Genomic DNA, 21956 nt, shown 5'->3' with positions numbered 1-21956 from the left:
AGCACAAGAGCACGTGAACACCTTGTTTCCATTAATGCACAACTAGTTTTATTATTTGATACCGTATTGACGTAGTGGGGATGTATAATATCAGAATCGAGTATTTTAAACTTCCCGCATCTTGCATAAACTTCTTATGTAAACGTGGCAACATCCGTTCACGTACAAGCCGTGCTCTTTTCGAGTTAGTTACAGGAATTTCACGCATGCGCGGGAGAAAATTGTCTTTAGCTGGCCGCTTATGACTCGTCAAGAGCACAAAGCGTTAAGTGAACATGATGAGTGTCTATCCTACAGATGTCACGTCCATCGATGCCTATCGTTCATGTGTTACATCTCGAGGAGGAAATTTAATAGCCTGTAGATGTCAGCATCTGACTGTAGGAACGTTTACTTACGTGTACAGTTCTGCTACAAGAGTGTAGGTTGTGAATTACTATACTTCAGTGTCGGCATAATAGCATATTTTGGCTTTCAAACACGTGCTGGCTGACTGTGGCGGTGGTATGAATTTAAATATCTGTATGGCAGTGTATAATATTTAAGAATAATATTTACTGGCATGTATTTATAGTAATCTATGCGAGTGGGATTACAGTACTGGTGTAGGCTATAGTGTATCAGTGTGTTGTGAATCAAAATATATTACTGAACACACGCTTTTATAAATAACGAGACCATGGCATGTATTCATTTTTAACAAACGTAAACAATGAACTCTGTTCAAGTAATTTTGAACAGTAAAGAACTGGGTAAACTGGCTTACCAAGAAAAATTGGAAATAACGAGACTGAGTTTCATTATTATTATTATTATTATTATTATTATTATTATTATTATTATTATATGTTGTTTTTAATTTATATAAGGTTTTTTTTTTTTTCGATAGTGAAACATTGGAATCATGACATTTCATATTAGACTAAACGTACGATTTCAAATTCTCTTCGATTTTGGAACCACAAAATTGTGAACACACATAATATTTTATCACGAGCTGCCACTGAGTACCGGTACACATAAGTTACTCCATTAATTCATATTTCCATTATTATTGTTGTAAAGGGAAATGCAAATTAATATTTATTGGTTTCATAATTAATTATCGCTATAATCTTGAATGAGTGAAGCAATTATAGTAAATTTCAGTTCGTTTTGCACGAACAAAAATAATATTAACCTATTTCTTGCAGGTATCTTCGAGTTTATGGTGGAATTTAATATACTTCATTAAAATAATAAATTAACTTTATGCATTTAATATTTCAATAATGGAAGAAAGGTATTAATTTTTCCAAAAGAACACGACAACGAAAGTGTAACATATTTTCTCGTCTGCTAGGAGAGAAATCTGCGATGATGAGGCGATAGTAGCGATCCTAGTGGTGGGCAACTACCTATGTTTGCATTTTTACTACATATTGAGCTTCGCGACTGTATATAGTAGACTGTGGTTCAAACTCACTTGTGGATGGAGCTGATTTGGATTCTGATTCCAGAACAGGCTCTTCAACTATATTGCCACTCTCTGAAACAATGTCAATATCTAATATATCACACACTGCAATAGAGATTTCATTTCTATATTTGTCATTAATCAGGCCTACAAGTTCACGGCAAAAGAGGCTTCTTCAACTCCATCCTTATTAATACCATCATAATTATGTCTTTTCAATTCATGTTTCAAAATATACACAACAATGGCAGGTTTAATTAACTTCATATTGAAAGGCTCTCCAAATCAGTTCCGTGAAAAGGTTTAAAAGACCACATAATGGACAAAATGTGGATATTTTTAATGGGGAAATAAGTTTAAAGAACAATGCTATAGTATTTCGCACACTGATCATTCACAATAGTAAGAAATAAATGATTATAGTCGAGCAGTTCATCAGATATAGTGTCAAAACAACAGCAAGTTATAACGAAACAGGTGTCTTGTAGAGAGAATGGTGCATCAATTGAAGCTTACATCACAGCATTACAGGCTAAGTTCAGTAAGTTTAGCACAAGACAGGGCTATGTCCATTACGATCTGAGCTCCAATATCTCATAAGACGCGGAAAACCTACTCAATTCATTATTGACATGCTTTTTATCGACGAACATTAATTTAATTTTACAAACTTCCCATGAAATAGAGGTTGCCCTGAAGGGCAAAGTATACCAAATATACAAATATTAGTAAATGCATACAATTTTCGTGAGAAATATAATTAATTATAATAATATACAGATTTCCAGAACAATCGAGCACCCCCCATTGTATTTTTTATAGCTTTTCTGTACACGTCACGTCACACATAATAAATAACAGTGCATTATTTACAGAAAACTTAAGAGGCCATCATTTCAGAAACGAAAATAAACAATATAAATACTTACATCTCTGTACTTCTCAGTGCCATTTAAAACTTTCTTTGCAATGAACTTTTTTAGGTGAGTTATAGTTGCCTGAGCAGAACACCGTATGAATCTTCGCTTTAATGTCTTCATGTTTGAACTTATACACTCCAAACACACATTGACCTGTTGAGAAAATTAGTTGATATATTATTCAAGATCTGACTTGCAACATTACAGACTACATGAAGTAATTCTTCTTGCTCAAGCAAAAAACCTCAACTAATTTCTTTTCATCAAAACTTACCGAAATAACATGTCACAAATAGAAATTTTCACAAAAGTAATGAACAGTAAAATACAAAAGAAAAACACAAATGGTCGAAACTTAACTTCAAGTCACAATTACATGACTTACCTGTTCATCCTGTCTATGATAGTCAGATTCTGCATGCTGATCTGGTGCTGCTTTTTCTTCTTCTAACTCCCCAGCATTGGGTGGAATGTCTTTTGGACAGGGCAAACCTCGGATACGATAGAATTCTCGTTCTCGCTTTATTTCATCTGCACAGAATGAAATCCATATTGGTACCTAACTCTCTCTTCATTTATGAATTTAAGCATTAAGAAATTAAATTCTATGACCTTAGCGTAGTAGCTTTCAATTGCATAGGTTATTCAGCATCGAAATTAAAAGTGAGTGAAGTATGCCTCACAAATTCTGCTGGTCGTTTGATCCAAGGTTCACAAGTTCAAATCTAGCCAGGTACTAAGGTTTTTAAAGGGTAACGAAGTTCTCACCCTGGCTTCCTCTGAAAGGGAAGTAAAGCTGTGGGTCCCATGTTGTTATTTACAACACGTAAAAGTATTCTGTCAATGACAGATGGCACTCGAAAAAATTTATTGGCCATTTCTCACCGATAATGAATGACCTAAGCAACTAAAAGAACCATTTATGCTGTTAGCTGAACACAAGTTTCCTTTCCAAACTCATACATTAATAGCACTGTCTGCATTGTGACGAATTTCCTTAATCCCCAGGCAGTGATCAGCAATGTGATATTACAGCAAGACAGAGTTCTACTTTACTATGAAAGAGAGGTAACGAATTTTCTCACTGAATGGATCTGACGTGGTGGACTTGCTCATGTTGATCCAGATTTCCATATCTGACCCCAATAAACATAATTATGCACCAGTGGCTATGTAAAAGATAATGTGTATTGTGAGAAATGTAAAGAAATTACAAGAGAGATTAAGACCTGTCAATGCTTTGATGGGATGTGTATTTAATCATTGGTAGAAGCTATATTAAACATTTATATACAATTAAAAACATTATCAATCAATCAATCAATCTATCTATCTATCTGTCTTCTTAATGTATCCAGCCGTTTGCTGACAACATAAAGTCCACAATAATCCACTGTAGTCTATTCAGTTTTTGTTTAAATTATGAGTGTTACATAATAAACTTCGTTCTTATACTCAGTTTCGGTACTTTTTTAAAACTGTTTACCACAACATAATAAATCCTGTACTCATGCTAGAAACAAATATATTAATAATAAAGGTAAGAAATAAATATAACTTAAAGAATTTTCAACATTTTATGCATCACTCTTGATAACTTACTGTCCTGGAGATTTGGAACCAGCTTGTAGACAATATCTTGCATTGTGCGGTCGAAACTGATGTACTGCAGTGGATGTGACTGATGAATCACAATCTGACAGGTCGGACATGTGTTATTTTCTTCAAGGTGTTTCACTAAACAACTCTTACAGACTGAAAAAAATATAATACCTAATAAAAATAATGATTTAATACGATGTAATAATAATAATAATAATAATAATAATAATAATAATAATAATAATAATAATAATACAGAAACGAAATTAATTTAACAAACTATACATGTTGCTTGATCAATAAAATACTACAAAATTCAATGTTTGCATTAAACTCAAAGTTATAATTCATACAAAATTGTAAATTTTCAAATAACTTCAGAATTATTACTAATATTATTATTAAGAGAAAAAGAAATTGGCTGGGTCAATGGCTAAGAAGAAACGGTCACTGAAGGATGCACTGAAGAGAATGGTAAATGGGAGAAAAGATCAGAGCAGAAGATACTATATAATAGACAACATAAGATATATGGATCATTTGCAGAGACTAAGAGAAAGGCGGAAAATAGAAAAGACTGGAGAATGCTGGGTTTGCAGTGAAAGACCTGCCTGTGGGCAGAAAACTATGAATGAATTTAATAGTATAATAATAATAATAATAATAATAATAATAATAATATTATTATTATTATTGTTGTTGTTGTTTTGTTATCTTTTCAAAGTTTCTTGGTCTGGCATTTAGGATGTAATGGATCGTATGGCATACTTCATTCCAAGTTACTTGAAATGTATAACAATAAAGTTCATAACAAAATTAAAAATTATAAAACTCCCAGGACAGATAAAATCTGCAGGTAGAATAACTTAAAAATGACAAGAATGTACAAAACAAATATATGAATTAAATAATATATGGAAGAAAGATCATCCCAAACGAATGGAATAATAGTATAATCTGTCCTATCCTAAAAAAGGGAGATCCCCGGAATGTAGGACTACTAACTGTAGAGGGATTAGTCTCTTAGTCACAATGTTGTTGTTGTTTTCTAATGCCAGGCATTTGACAATAAAGTCATTTGACCTCTTGCACTCCAATATTTTTCAAAGATATTATCATGTTCAGCCAATGAAGCACAGATTTTGAGGTGTTCCGAATCCATTTCTTGGTTTGAGTTGCACAATGAGCAGTTAGGGGACTGATATATTCCAATTCTATGCAGGTGTTTAGCCAAACAATCATGGCCTGTTGCCAATCTAAATGCAGCTACAGACGATTTTCGTGGTAAATCGGGAATTAACTGTGGATTTTGATGCAGAGAGTTCCATTTTTTCCCTTGGGATTGTGTTATCAAATTTTGTTTGTTGAAGTCTAAGTATGTAGATTTAATAAATCTTTTCACAGAGTAATACGTAGATTTAGTAACAGGTCTGTAAGTAGCAGTGCTGCCCTTCTTTGCTAAAGCATCCGCATTCTAGTTTCCCAGGATTCCACAGTGGGATGGTATCCATTGGAATACAATTAAATATTACAATTTTATCTGAGTTCTTTCAAATAAAAAAATGGCAGAAAAAAATTCTTTTATTGAGTGATATTAATTGAGAGAGCATTTTAGTTATTTCTGCTGTTTGAGATGAAGGTGTGTGTTTAGAGACGATTGATAGAATAGCTGCTTTGGAGTCTGACAATATAACTGCATTCCTAAATTTATTGATGTGGCATACAAGATTCCTGAGACATTCACTTATTGCAATGATTTCACCATCAAAACTTGTTGTTCCATATCCAAGAGATCTATAAAGTGAGAAGAGACAGCACGTAACACCTGCACCGGCACCTTGTTCTCTGGAGATCAAGGATCTGTCAGTGTATAAATGAAGCCAGTTTGGTGGAGGGTACCTAATATTAATTGTTTCTAAAGACAATTGTTTCAGTATTTCAGTGTTTACTTCTGATTTCAGTATTTCTTCTGTTAAATTTAGATTATATTCTATATTTAATAGAGTTAAAGGGTTTGGTTTAATTGTAAGTTTTCTTTTAAATTCGGGATATTGATTTTCTGTTTTAATTCTTGAACAATGGATATGAAACTTTTTTGAGTTTTCAATCTACAGAGAGGACTGTATGAATGCCAATTGTTTCCTGGTAATCTGATAAGTTTTTCATATTGAATCAGTGCTTTTTCTTCTACTGTCATTTTGATACTGTTAATATTAGTGACGAATCTCATAGTTCTCTCCAATATATTATATCTTAGACTAACTAAATATACAGAAAAAGAAATAGGAAATATCAATGTTGATTCCGCTCCAAAAGATCCACAATAGAACAAATATTTACATTGAGAGACACATTACAAAAAACACGAGAGTATAATATTACTATGCATCATTTAGATGTTGATTTTAAATCTGCATATGATATGGTTAATAGGCAACAATAATTGTACAAAGCAATGTGAGAACTGAATATACTTATAAAGTTAATAAAACTAATCCAAATGATTATGGAAAATATCTAATGTTCCGTGAGAATTTGAAATCAAATCTCTCAGAAAAATTTGAAACTGCGATCAGATTAAGACAATAGGATGCAATGGCTTGTTTATTGTTTAATATCGCATTGGAGAAAGCAATAAGGGACTCAGGACTGCAAAGAACTAACACAATTTATTATAAATCCGTACAACTATTAGCATATGCAGATGACATAGATATCATTGTCAGATTTACAAAGGTGCTGAGTGAAGCCTTCACCTCTGGAGAAATTGGCAAAGAAAATGGGATTACAAATTAATGAGGGGAAAACTAAATACATGATAACCAGGGAAAGGATTTATATGTAAATACATATTTACTTATAAAGCTAATATAATTTATATTTTGCATTATCTTTATGTTTCACAATGTGTAGGGTTGAAAAATCCTACTTTTATTTTCCATATTTTTCCATATTTTAGAGTTTAGTACATATTTTCGTTAATTTCCATATATTTTCCATATTTCATATAAAACAGTCCATATTATATTAGGTTTAACAATAAAACAAAACAAAATTCCATTAACTTTTAAAAATACATTTCAACAATAGAGATTTAAACACATGTTCAGTAATCCCTTTAACATCAGAGTTATTTGAAAATTAGCAGTCCTATCAACAATGGGAAAGTAAGTTACAAAACTGTATTAATTTAATTTAAAATTTTTAACAGACTTCAGTTGTGCAGCTCAACAGTTAAATGCCAGTCAGAGTACACATAGGTTCAGTTTTGTAAATCATACTATAAAGACGGTAAATATGCCAAAAGTACGTCATTCAGTCAATTTAAAATCAAAACTAACAAGTTACATTTCAGAATTTAAAGAAGATGGTTTATCAACTGACAATAAAATATTATTTTGTAATTTGTGTCAGTGTGCAGTATCATCTACACAAAAGTTCCTGGTGCAACAACACATTACAACTATAAACATCAGGCCAACAAACAACTAAATTCCAAGCAGAGACAATTGTTTTTAACACAACCAACAACATCGAATGTAAGATCTGAGTTTAACATCGACCTGTGCCGTTCTCTCATCTCTGCTGATATTCCTCTCTACAAACTAAAGAATAAGGTCTTCAGGGAATTCCTTGAAAAATATACTCAACATACAATCCCGGATGAGTCAACACTTAGGAAGACGTATGCTCCATCCATCTACGATGAGACAATACAGAAGATAAGAGATGAAATTAAAGATAGTTCAATTTGGGTTTCCATTGATGAGACTCCCGACAAAGAAGGTAGACTTGTTGGTAATGTAGTTATCGGTTTGTTAAGTGAACAATATTCTGAACGAATTCTTTTACATTGTGATGTTCTAGAAAAGTGCAATAACAAAACTATAGTTAAACTGTTCAACGAAGCTATGGGTATCCTATGGCCAAAGGGTATTATGTACGATAATGTGTTATTCTTTATTAGCGATGCTGCCCCTTATATGGTCAAAGCTGGACAAGCATTATCTGTTGTATATCCTAAATTGACTCATTTTACTTGTGTGGCGCATGCATTTCATCGTGTGGCAGAAGTGGTCAGAGACAATTTCCCTAAAGTAGATTTGTTGATTTCATCAGTGAAAAAAGTATTTCTCAAAGCTCCCAGTAGAGTTAACGTGTTGAAAGAAATGTACCCTGAAATTCCATTGCCACCAAAGCCAATTTTAACTAGATGGGGTACATGGCTAGAAGCAGTTGAATATTATGCCGAACATATAGACTCTATTAACAATGTTCTCCTTGCATTGGACTCTGAAGATGCAGTCTCAATTGATACTGCGAAAACAGTTACCTGTGACATAAGTGTGAAGAATGACTTAGCTCACATTCAGCATACATTTTCATGCATCATAAAAACGCTCAAAAGTCTCCATAATAGGCACCTTTCACTATCTGAAAGTTTTGAAATTATAAATAGTACTGTGGAACAACTGAATCGTGGTAGAGGTAAAGTTGCAGATGCAGTAAGAGCTAAGGTGGACACTGTACTTTCAAAAAACCCTGGATATGAAGAACTACAAAAGGTTGTTGCTGTGATGAGTGGTGAATCAACAGTGAAGATTAACTTGGACTTATCCCCAGCAGACATTGTGAAATTGAATTATGTACCAGTTACTTCTTGTGACGTCGAACGCTCTTTTAGTCAGTATAAATCTATCCTCAGAGACAATAGAAGAAGATTCACTTTTCAGCACTTGAAAGAAATGTTTGTAACCTATTGTTATGGTAACAGACAATAAAAATTGTGTTTTGTTGAAACTACATTGGAAGATAAGGTACGTCCATTATATTTTTTGTTTAGTTTGATTAAAATGTACCAATATTTAACGTACATAGTCATTTTTTTATAATTTTAAGTCCATATTTAATTCCATATTTTGGTAAAAATCCATATTTAATTCCATATTTTGGTAAAAATAACTACATATATATTTACATATTTCATATATTTTTAGTCCATATAAATCCGTTCCCTGATGATAACTAATCCATCGAATCATATTCAGTTTGGACATTATGTCTTCGAGTGTGTGAACAGTTTTATATACCTGGGTCCCTTGACTGATCAAGGAAATAACATGTCTTGAAATTAAGAAAAGATACTCTGTACAAATAGATGTTATCATGGCCTCATAAGACACATTAAATCTAAACTATTAACTATTATAAGTAAAATCATAATATATAAAACTTTGATTAGACCAGTGCTTTCTATGCCTCAGAAACTTGGACTCTTAATAAACAAGATATAGATAGATTAAATATCTTCGAAAGAAAAATACTAAGAGCAATTTTGGACCAATGCAAGTAAACAATGAATGGAGAATACGATACAATGCTGAACTGTATGAACTATATAAGGAGCCAAACATCATTACGATAATAAAAACTGATCATTTGTGATGGGCTGGACATTCGGCAAGAATGGAAGACTCATAACTAGCTAAAAGAATCTTTTTATATAATCCAGGAGGACAGAGGATTAGAGGAAGACCAAGAGCTAGATGGGAGGACGACATAGAAAAAGGATGCTAAAAGTATTGGAGTGTGTAACTGGACTGGTAGAGCAAAAAACAGAAAGGAGTGGCGAACACTTCTTAGGACAGCCAGGACTCGTGATGGGTTGTAGCAATGATGATGATGATAAAGTGCAAATAATTCTACAAATTTCCAGAATAACTAAAATTTGTGTTTTGGAAATAATGTAGGGATCAGGAACATTTTTAGTACTTCTTTAATTATCTGTTAAGCTCAGATGATGGGATGATTTGCACATATACAAGCTTATATACAGTATATACAGGGTATATAATATGCTCTGCCTTCTTAATAAGCTAGTATGCAATTCTGCACATTCATAGTTGAGTCTGTACACACAACACCCATAATCAGATATGACATGCAAAAAGCAATAGTATGTCCACAGCTCATGTGATTTGGCAAAAATTATAAGGATGGCGAGTTTGAGTCTCGTAACATATATGTTGTTTCAATGACGAAACTACGGAATATTCCACAAATTTCATAAGTGATTTTACACCATTATACATTATTCCAGAAACTTCGAATCTCCTCTAAATTTCATACCTTGTTGGAATAAGATTCGCGAAGTTGAAAGAAGAGATAATGTTCAGCAATGAAGAATATGTGGACATGATCTAGATTTGCAGGTAGGCATCATGGAATGCAGATGAGGCATTATCACAATAAATACCCATCTATCCATCAATCATACACATCGTTGTTGCACCTTCAGAATTAGTTACATGTAAAAATATAAATTTTACAGAAGAGACAAAAAAAAAACTTAATACAAACGAAATTATATATATATAATTCTTTTAAAGTAGGCGCATTTCTCTCGTAGTCTTACATTGTTATACAGACTTACAGCGAAATAATTAATTATTAGTGTAAACTTAATCAGCATTTAATTGTTTTATGAAAAACATAGCTGTTTTTATTGCAACTATTTCTTCACTTAGCAGAAACTGAGGTATTATACATGAGGTTTTACAGTCTCAAAATATAAAACAAATCATTGTATAATTCAAAAATGTATATGACTTTCAAACTTTATGATTATTCTTACATCATAAGAAGGACTTTCTTAAATTCTGAAATAAATTAAATGAGAAAAAAAATTAGCAAAACCAGTTCATCTAAACTACTTTAGTTCAATTCCCATTCTTCTTAGTCATTTTCATTTATGTAATGAGAAGTAGAGAAATTTAGTCATCAGCAATATCGTGGAGTAAAGTACATAACAGAGACAAATAATTATGTAAGCTAAATATTAAACTAATATTTTTCAAAACAGTTACAAGAAGCAACTACTCAAATCTTAAATTTTCATAAAATGGATGATAATCACTATGTATAAACGCTTTTAGTCCTTGTAGTTGATCATACCTCTGTTTGGAAACTTAGGTGTTTCATTATACAGATTTTCAGGTTCTGCAGCCAACACTCTTCCCTGTTGTCTTCTTTCTATGTGTAATTTCCCTCTATTCTTTAGTGTGTCTGAGTTTGTAGTAAATTATGCCATATTTATATTTCAAGCCTTTTATATCAACAAATGTTTGGTCACAACTTTTTTTTCTATTTATGTACTACAATTTAATGCTTCTCACAATTTTTTAAAAACTTGCGATCAATATAATTTACATTGTAGAGTTGTTTGTTTCTTGCTTGTTGCATTCTACCCGTAATCACTTTAAATAAATAAATAAATAAATATATATATATATATATATATATATGTATAGAGGACGAAAACAATTTCTCTAAGTTTTGTCCACATGTCCACTTGCATCACTGTATGACCCTTTTCCAGTATCAGTTGCTCAATTTCAGTGTTACATGATATATGATTTATTGTCTTTACGCCAACATCCAAGTGGTGATGGCCCTTCACATTTCTGTATTCAGGGACTCACCATCACTATTTACAAATTTCTTTATTATACTATCCAGTTCTCAAAATTACATTCCTGTCCATAGTTTGAACCCGTTATTCATCCTCATATAATATTATAAACAACACATCCTATAACACTCTATCACAGTGATACACCACACAGTAACCCATTTCCAACCCTCCTATTCTGACGACCACCCTCTAAATTCATTTAATATATGACTAACTATTCCCCCTTTACACCAAAGTAGATTACTGTCCTACCCTATACATAATAATAACAACAATCAACACAAGTTCTAGTCACTATTATTGTTCCTGGTCCGTTCTCAGTTCAACTCAATTATTTACTCTCGTTTCCAAACATATGTAACACTTCACTCACACAACACTTCTCCGCGTAACTAACCTTCTTGGCCACACTCCTAAAACCTGCACTCCTTGCCCATTAACCTTGACCTTTCCCTTTTTCACTTGAACCCTTCACACCAATTCCTTAAGTCATAATGCTTCTTATTTTTTTAACACTCTTAACTTCTCCTTCTCACCAGTTCCCCTCCCTGGCTCTTTCTTCTTTTTCAACTCCTTCACTCTCTTCCGTATTGTCCCAAACAGCTGTTCACTTCGACTTTGCTGTGTTTGCACTTCGCTAGCTGATCCGCATGCTTCCTTATTCTTCGATGTCAGACTCTGATTAGTGATTTACCATTACCTGATGTCACTAGCTTCTTCTCCCCTTCATTCGACCCTATGCACGCTTTCTCACCGTCTGCCATAATTGATGCTGACACCGTATTTAGTATACACCTGACCATTTCCCTTCCTGAACTGCTGCATAACTCTTCGCATTTCAACACCCTGCTCGTGCTCGTGTCATTTATCATTCCCTTCGATACAATACTTTGAATTTTCTCCTTAAAGATTTTCTATTTCTCTCCTTTGCTTCTGCTTCTATTTCTGGATCATTTATGCTATCCAGACACTCCTCCACACTGAAGACCAAGTTATTTATCTTGATTCTATCTTTAATCAGTCTCGCAAAATGACCATTCCTACATGCCGATTTCAGGAAAGTGATTAAAACCCTTCTTCTGCTTCTCACTTCGTAACTCCAGTCATTGTCCACTCTAATCATTGTGTTCCCTAACAGTCTTCTATTCCTCAAGCTCCTCTATTTTGAAATCTTGCATTTAAATTTAACTAATATTGGCCTAACATGTTCAGAATTTTGGCTTTGCTTCCTTCATACTCTAAAAGCTTCCAGTACTTGCCCGTCACTCATGTTCATACGAAAACACTCCCATTATCTTTTCATATGTAAAATAACAGTTTTTTTCCTCCCCTTCTCCTGATCAAAATGTTCCCATTAATTTTTTTAAATTTCATTTTCGTGTTGTAATTTTTCCATCTTTTTCTTCATCTCTGCCATGCTATCCTTCATTACCATTATGTCTTGTTTCACCGTACTTTCGTCCATTTCACTATTGCGAACTTTTATTCAACTTAATCACAGGTCAATGCCTCTGCTACACATTACTATTTACTTCGCCTGATTTGCACAAAATGAACTGTCCTCCTCTGCTATTTTCTTAAGACTGATTTCAGTGTTATACTTTAATGGCAGTGAACAAGAACTCTTAGTCAAAATTGTATTCTATATTGATATTTACAACTTTCTACAACTAATATTTCATTTGAACTCATTCCTTCTTCCTCTTCATACCAGACATAGATATAAATATACATGTTATTAGAAACATAAATTGTGTAGTTATAAACTTGCAACTATTTTATTAATACAGCTTTTATACTAATGATTTAAGACAAAATAATATATTTTTAATATCGACTGATGTAACTAAAATTTCATCAGGCACCGAAGAAATTGCATGGGTTTAAACTTCATAATGTTCCTCTTTCTTTTGGGTATGCAAATCAGAAATTCTTCTTGGGGAATATTTCCATCCATGGAACTTTCACATGTTTTACACTGATCTTTGCATGCTTAAAAATAAACAACTTCTCTTCCTTCTAAACTTTACAAAACGTTTTTTTTTTTTTACTGACACATTTGAATTTTTGCACCATGCTTCATGTAGGCCTACTGGGTGCATAGGATAATGAACGAAACATAGACTCAGCACACTGTCTTGAAGATGATGTTCGAAAATAATGGCTGGATATTTTTAGTACAAGATTCAACCATTCCCAAACCAGTGGTGTATGCAGAATTTTGTCGGGGCGGGGGGGGGGGGGGGAAGTAAAATTTTGTGTATTATTATTATTATTATTATTATCATCATCAGCTGAGTTTTCACAGGAGGCTGTGAAACTAAATCCGAGAAGAATGTCCACGACAACATCACACTACGGCTGCGAAGAAACATTTCCCAATGTGAAATTTTCCTGAAAAAATTGTAGAATTGAACTTTGCAGTTTCTTAGATATATCAAAGAACCCGGAACGATAATGTGAAATTTCTATTAAAAATAAGAACTGTCAAATGCACAAAACATTAAACGAACTTTTCACAATAAAGTCAGAACTCAAACTAACAAATGGGTGAATACTGCTAATGAGTTTAAAATCGACAATGCACAATATTTAACAACACCTGCACTGCAGAACTGTCAAAACAACTTTCTCAATATGTTTCACAAGTTAATTTCATACTGTGTCACCTTCATTTTATTACAAGATTGGTACTACGCAGTAGGTCTCTCTATGATAAAGATAACACTAAGAGGTTATATGTAAATGACTGGTGTCAAAACCTGTATTTATTATTATTATTATTATTTATTATTATTTTGAGATATATATTACAGAACAAGGAAACTGGACAATTTCAAATTAAGGAGAGATTTATTGAATTCCTCAACTTTATGCTTTTGCTTCTGAACTGCTTTCAGCCTCTGAATGTCATAAAATCTCCATAGCTGACCTGTGGCCAAGGAAATGATAATGGTTCTAATATGAGTGGGAAAATAAAGGGTGTAAAATTGAGAATACTAAAGAAAAAGTCTTGCATTATATTCTCCATGCAGTGCACATTCCTTTAATCTTACTGGTGTAAACATTGTCAAGACGAATCATGGTGTGGTCACATTTTTTGGTTGTGTTCATAGGTCTATGTGCTTTTCAGCAGCAGTCCTGCAAAGTGAGCCATTTAAGGGAAGAAATTGGTATTTCAGTCATATCCCAGTCTGAAACATGTTGGAGTTCTCGAGTAGAAGCCATTCGGCCTATTGTCCACTTCTGCCTGATATTTTGAAGTCTCTTCAACATATTGTGGCAGAAATAAATTTGCCAGAAAAAGATCACAGTGCAGTAAATTCTCTAAGAGGATATTTATCTTTATTATGGCTGTATTTTGACACAAAGACAACAATGGTAAGTAGGGGAAAAAAAAGATACGATCATCCAAAAAATAGTTTAATTCACTGCCTTACAAAGGTTAGAGAGAAACACTTAAGTATGCAGTCCTACAAAATGTTCTGTTTTGTCTTCCCAAAAATACTGATAAAATCGTTTGAGATGCTATTGAGTAATTTTATTTCCGTAAATTATATATTCAAATTTCTTAAGATACAATATGCACTTATGAACGTAACCTATGTAATTAAAGTTTCCATGCAAAATCATATTTACATTTCAAATTCACTAAATAAAAATTGAGGGTGTAACAGAACTTCACCGACAAACTTTGAGGAATGATAGATCACACAGAGAGGGTAATTTTTGTTAAAGAACATATGCTCAATAACACGTCCTTCATGAGTTATGCATCCTTTTTAGAAGTGCATTCCGCATCATATATGTTGCATAAGAGCGCGCCTTAAGCCCTTATCATCTCTAATACACTACTGTAGTTTGTTTGATGAATGCTGTTAAGGTGTCAAAAATGTAATAAGGTACTATTACAGGGTATGTAATTTTAACAGCTGTTGCAAATTGTCAGAACATGTATGGAAAATTAAATTTCAATTCTGTAAAAAAAATACTGGACGTCTAACTTTTAGATGCATAATTCCTAAAGGACATGACATCGAACATACATTCCTTATCAAAAAATGTTCCTCTCTGTGTGACCTATCATTCCTCAAAGTTTGTCGGTGAGGTCCTGCCACACCCTGTATATTAGAGATGGCTATGCTTTTCCTGTTTCCATGACAATTAATGACAAGGAAAACGTTGCTTACAGATTGAGTTTATGAAAAATGACTTACCAAGTGAAAGCATGAAGAATATAGCCCAGTTAGACAGTTACCAAAGAATGAAACAGTGCGCATACTTAGTTATACAAGTGTGACCAGACCAACAATTTACAGGGCTATTTTTGAGCATGAAGAAGGAATACCAAGCATAAACCTACCGAAAAGTGACCATCCCCAAGTAATGAATGAGAGCAATTTTAACAAGGTCTCCAAAAGTGCTAAAAAAATTAGGAACTTCAACAAGAAATTAGGTTGAAGATTTTGTCCCCCATGTACGACCATTCACCAGAAAGTACGGCGAAATAACCTGAGATTCTGAAAGAGAAGGAAGACTCTAAAGTACACAGAGACTCAATTTGCTCAAATTTCTGGATAATGTCAATATTTAAGACATTGTCGTTTCATCAACAATATAATCATCATTCATCATGTATTTTACTTTCTATCATAACGAAATAAAATATAATTATGGGTTTTACAGCGCTTACGTACAATACATTTGTAATGGAATCCATTACAGAAATAAAGCCAATTTGAAGAGAAATAATGGTGTGGTGTGTCTCAGCCTTTTGTCAGTAGCATGAGATGAGAAGCTGTTGATGCCAACTTACACACTCAAAGACGCTTACCAAAATTGGTGAGTTTTATCAACAGACATAATAATGATGAAATTATCTTCTAACCTAATCTGGCTTCTTACAAAATATGCAAATCACTCCTGATTTTTTGACACAATATAACATCTAGTTTCTACCTAGAGAAGATAATCCTCCTAGTGTTCCCTAGGCTCGCTCCACAGAAATATTTTGGACTTTACTCAGTCATGATTTTACAGCAATATTGTTGGGAAGCCAAAAATGCAGAACAGTTATGTAGAAGAATCCTTCACAAGTTTCGTGAAGTAGGTGTCTTCAGTGTTCAAGGATTAATGGCTCAGGTTAGGAGAAACTTCATTTGCCATTTGTCACTATTTAATTTTCTGAATGTCATGAATAAAACATGTAGGCCTATAAAATAATGTAGCAAAATATAATAGGTTTTTCCTTAGGCCTATCTAATTTTGTCTCAAAACTTTTGTTACATATTTTATTACATTGTAAACGGAATTGGTCCAGTGGTTTACACTAATGATCATAAACAGAAATATGACACTCAGGAAAAGATGTTTTTGGACACAAATTAAATCTGCGTCAATATCTTCAATTTTTGTCCAGTTTCACATCATGCAATATGATAAGCGTATAAATAATTCAGATAAATGATTACTTAGTTCGGATAGAAATGAATTCACTTTATCCAGCTCTCCAAACTAAGATCTCTTCGTAGATCTTAGACATTAAGTAATTCAGTCTGAATCACTGTCATATTGTCTCATGTTAAAAAAAGGTAAAGGTAAAGGTATCCCCGTAACATGCCATGAAGGCACTTCGGGGGCATGGAGGTAGAGCCTCATGCTTTCCATGACCTCGGCACTAGAATGAGGTGGTGTGGTCGGCACCACACTCTGACCACCTTTTACCCTGGGAAAGACCCAGTACTCAATTTTATAGGAGGCTGAGTGAACTTCAAAGCTGTTCTGAAAGTTTGGCAATGAGAAAAATCCTGTCACCACCTGGGGTCGAACCCCGGACCTTCCAGTCCGTAGCCAGCTGCTCTACCAACTGAGCTACCCGGTCGCCTTGTCTCATGTTATAATAAAATAATATTCACATTTCTACCTGCTTCCAAAAACATTCACTGTTTGCACCTATACTCATCATAAGAGCTCTGATTTATAGGCACTATTTATGAATAACACTGAGTAGCTATAGTTGAATGGATGTGGTGTCTATTAAGATTTTATGTCTGGTTCACAAGACTCCAATATGTAATAATTGAGAACTGAGTCACAAGGACCAGACAATGCACCTGCTGATAGTAAGTGGTGGATAGGAGTGTGAAAGACCATTAATGCTACCAAAGTGAAATACTCAATGAAAAGAATGGCTTCTATTGGGTTCATGCAAAAGTTCGTAGCATTTCTTCACTGTGACAGAAGTTTTTGAGATGAACAGAAAACAGAAATTAATCAGTAACATATTCTCCACATTATCTATGACTCTCTGCCAACACTGGGATAGTTTTTTAAATCTGCATCTGAAGAAATCTGCTGGTTTGGAGTTAAAGAAGTCGTCAAGTCTAATTGTAAAGGATCTTCGTTATTCAAAGAAGTTACCTTGAAGATTGTTGAATAGAGAATGGAAAAGGCGAAAATTTGAGGGCGTAAGATTAGGAGAAAATGGGGAATGTGGAATCACCTCCCAGCTAAGCTCCTTGATAGCTGCTTTTGTCATGTTACACAAGTGCGGGTGTGCATTACCGTGTTGCAGCAGCACTTGATGCCATCTTCCCAGTCGTTTTTATTCAATTGCGACCTCATGGCATCTGAGTTGTTTGCAATAAATGTCAGCAGTTACGGTTACAGTCCTGGAAGCAATCTGTAGTACACAATCTCTTCTTTTATCCCCAGACTGAGGTTCTGGCTGATATGCACATCATCTGTTATCAGACAGTACATCTCACTTGACGATATGTGTCAGAGGAAAAACAATTCTTTGTATGCATCTGAAGTCTAACTAGTGTAATATGTAGCTAGTCGGTGATGTACGAAATGGAGGGGGGAAAGGAACTAGCCACCCTACACCATTATCTCCTGCCCTAGTTGCCTCATAAGTGGTGCCTTCTTGGTATCACTTGTGAAATTCAAACCTGTCTTCAGAGAGTTGACTAAACAACTATGCCTTCTTTATCTCACCAGATGCATAACATCATCTGTGAATGGACACTAACTTTTGTATGGGGTATTGTGTGTTCAAACAACAGAACCATTTCCTTGCAGTGCTTTTTCTGATGGCATTCTTTCTGTACATGGCACAAATGTTTCGAGCCACCTCCACTGCCTTTCCTCCTCTATTAAACTCAAACAGAAGAATAATTACGTCGAAAGTGCTCGTTTTTTCCACTTGACACACTCTCTTCCTTAGCTCACAAATAGCACAAACTTCCTTCAAATCCGCAAAATTCAAGATGTAGTTATAAACACAACACTCCGAATAGCAAATAAATGACAAATGATTAAACAATCTCCTAACAACGAAGTGTTGCGATGACTTACAAAGACGCTATGAACTTATGCAATCTAATAGAAAGGGTAGGGGCATGACCTGTATGTTTATAAACCACAACGAGTTAAAACATTAAATTGTACTTAATGTCTATAAATCCGGACTCTAATAGTCCCAATAATGTGTTAAAGTCAGTAGGTATACCAATGTCTGTTGGAGGAACTGAAGTTCCAGTGTAGAACTAACATTTTTGTCATTTGTTTCAACAAACTAGTCCACCATTGTGGCTGAGGGATTAGCGAGTCTAACTCCGAACCCAGCGGTCCCGGGTTCGATTCCGGTTAGGACAAGTTGCCTGGGTGAGGTTTTTTCGAGGTTTTCCCCTCACTTCTATGGATGAATATCAGGTAACTTTATCAGGCGATTGGAACCCCACTCATCTTCGCCACTTCCTTTCCTCCTCCATCCCATTTCTGGTTTTTCAGATCACTCTACAGGTGGCCTCCCGGAGCTACTGGCTCTCTCGAACGTAGCTAAGCGACTTTGAATGGCTTCTGCAACGAGCACCCGAGGTGGACCTACTCGGGGGGAGGAGTTTCGCCTCGAACCGACAAGGGGGCCTTGGGGGAAGTTGCCGAAGCAGGAATGGCATATGGATATCTGTTGGCTGTAGGGACCGATCGTTAGGGAGTCATATGATTGGTTTGGTGCACATAGGGGATATATGGCACGCAACTCATTCCACATCGAGGGTTAGCCCAATAGATCTCAACAGGTCGCAGTGCTGGGCCATTCATGCCCCCCTCACTTAAATTCCATTCCAATTCCATTCAACACACTAACATTGATAATAACCTGGAGTCCAATCATTTAACCTTACAGCTGTGATATCATGTTCATCACCATGTTATTCTTGAGATCTGACTACAGCACAGTCCTGCCAGAATCGCCTCTGGATTGATGAGATATGAAAGTGGGGGGAAATGTAGAATGAAACTCGTAACAATAAGAAAAAACTAACCTTAATTTCTTTGCGCACTAAATTTAAACATAAACCAGAATTTTATTCCAGACTTCCAGCATTGAAAGCTACACAACGAACCATCTGATTACCAGTACTGGTAGGCTGCAGTAAGGTTAATTTTAATTTTGAAATCAAACCCAACGGAATAATGCTCCTGCAATCTGTAAACTAAATTTCAATATGAAAAGAGTATAAGTATTGGCAGACTTTTTGAGAACTACACAGTGGACGAGACGAAACGCCACCACAGTTGAACGAAACCAGTTGGATGAGAGCCTGTACCTGCTCTCGAGTTTTATGGCTCTGTTTACCTTGCTTCAGTTTTCAGTATTGTATTGAGTTTCAAGTGTGTGAGAGTTGTGTCATGAGGTGCAGTATAAAACAACGCAAAGTGTCGCCGAAAATTTCGTCGTGAATTTCCCGATTTTCCTGTGACGGATAAGTTATGGGAATAATATACAAACAATTTATTCCAAAATATACAAACTCGTAAAAAAAAATTTAACGGCGCAGGCTCGGTTCAAAATAAGAAGCCTCAAGTGAATAAACGGGTCTTAAGAGTAATAAAATTAAACGAAATAAGTTTTTGATTAGGCCAGGTCAAAGATCTCTAATATTTGCGCCGATTAACTCAGTAAGTAGAGGCGTCTAAAACCTCAGTTCAACACGTTCCTAAATTGCTGGAGTTAAAACAGCACAAAACCCATGTAGTGCATCAGCTTTTTCTTCTAGACGACGCGGATGGGATACATTTTTGTAATTATTGTCTGCAATCCACTTTGGTATTTTTCAGTGATGAGGAATGGTTCCCCCGACATAAATACATGTGATTTTTTATTTCTGGGGCACATTAAAGATTGTAAGTTACACAAACAATCCTCGCACCTTGGGTGAATTGAAGAAAAACATTCGACAAGAAAAACGGAACATAAGTCAAAATGAACTACAGAAAATGTTCCGGAATGTGCTGAAGAGTTGTAAACCATCCTTGAATGCAGGTCACCATTTCTCGCATTAGCAACAATAAGGTAAGCTTTTTTGAGTTTATCTTGCCGCAAATTACAATCATTGTTTGGCGGAAGACGGGCTATCTCTATAAGCCGCTAGACCATTGCATGACCTGTGTCGTTTTGTCTCGTCCACCCAGTATTAATTCAATTATAGAAGAAAGACTTCTAAAATCTTATTGGATCACAAAAAAAGGCTACTTATGACAGTCATAACTCTAGGAGATATCAAGACTAAAACCTCTATAAACATACGAAACCTATGTCACAAGTAATAGACGTTCGTCTTAAGAGAAAAGGGTAGGCCTATACCCAGAAAAATATTCAACCTCAAAACCCATAGTGATCCATTACTTACATGTATGCAGGCACTCTGTAACTGTAGTAGCATCTATCAAGTAGCCTCGACAGATTTTGCACGTAATGTGACTATTAAGTGTTTTCAGTTTGATTCTTCTCTCCATTGTCATGGCTGTCAAATAGAAAAGCACATAATAAACTGTCACCATTGAACTTCAGTTTCATTAACCATAGTTTCAAAGTACTTCATTCTTGTTTTCTTACCTCTACAAAATACAAAAACACCATCGGAATGCTGAAGATTTGATACCAGTCAAGAGAATGGTTCCACCACAATTTACAAGCCACAGCAATAGGCCTATACAGAATGTCTCTTCACAGTGTCACCAACGTATCTAGTTCCTGAATAAGTCTGTACTTACTAACATCAAATAACCGCAAGACAAAATAATTATATTGCCACTCTTCTTAATGCATAAAACCCTACGAGTCAACCAAAACACACACGAGTCTTGACGAGGCCACTTATAATAGTACGTTTCTTTACACATTTTCGACCATGCATGCTACAGACATGGAGTTCCATATGAAATGCTGATGTTATTCATTGTGTTCTCTATTGGGGTCCGTATAGGAAGAAAATTTCACCAAGCTCATCATAGTATAACTATTATTTGTCTCATACACATAGACTCTCACAACCACAAGCAAAACAAGCCCACAGACACAACTTCGCTGACAACAAAAAGCCACATGCACGCCATCTAGATAAGATTGTCACAAACAAATGAAGTCTCACTATTTGACAACGTTCAGATTATTTCGATTTATTGTATTTGTCAACTTGCATTAATGATGTTCTCT

At 34.7% G+C, this 21956-nt stretch overlaps 1 protein-coding gene across 6 annotated transcripts in view; it reads right to left on the bottom strand.

Annotated features, from left to right (window-relative positions):
• The window catches only part of l(3)73Ah (lethal (3) 73Ah), a 40344-nt gene extending 18388 nt beyond the window's left edge, over positions 1 to 21956 (bottom strand). For 3 of the 6 annotated variants that reach the window (XR_011331651.1, XR_011331653.1, XR_011331652.1), the window contains exons 1-5: positions 21357 to 21953; positions 21151 to 21264; positions 3979 to 4131; positions 2762 to 2907; positions 2386 to 2529 (exon numbers count right to left, since the gene is read on the bottom strand). Coding sequence is in view for 3 of the 6 variants with exons in the window: in XM_069823686.1 (XP_069679787.1) it covers positions 2386 to 2529; positions 2762 to 2907; positions 3979 to 4131; positions 21151 to 21262 (555 nt within the window). In the remaining 3 variants the exon portion in view is untranslated. Of the gene's footprint in view, positions 1 to 2385; positions 2530 to 2761; positions 2908 to 3978; positions 4132 to 21150; positions 21265 to 21356 lie in introns of all 6 variants that reach the window. The other 3 variants (XM_069823686.1, XM_069823687.1, XM_069823685.1) reach the window with 3 other exon arrangements.

The sequence above is a fragment of the Periplaneta americana genome, chromosome 4 (genome assembly GCF_040183065.1).
Source record: "Periplaneta americana isolate PAMFEO1 chromosome 4, P.americana_PAMFEO1_priV1, whole genome shotgun sequence".
NCBI classification, from domain to species: Eukaryota; Metazoa; Arthropoda; class Insecta; order Blattodea; family Blattidae; genus Periplaneta; species Periplaneta americana.
This window is presented reverse-complemented; position numbering and strand designations above follow the sequence as displayed.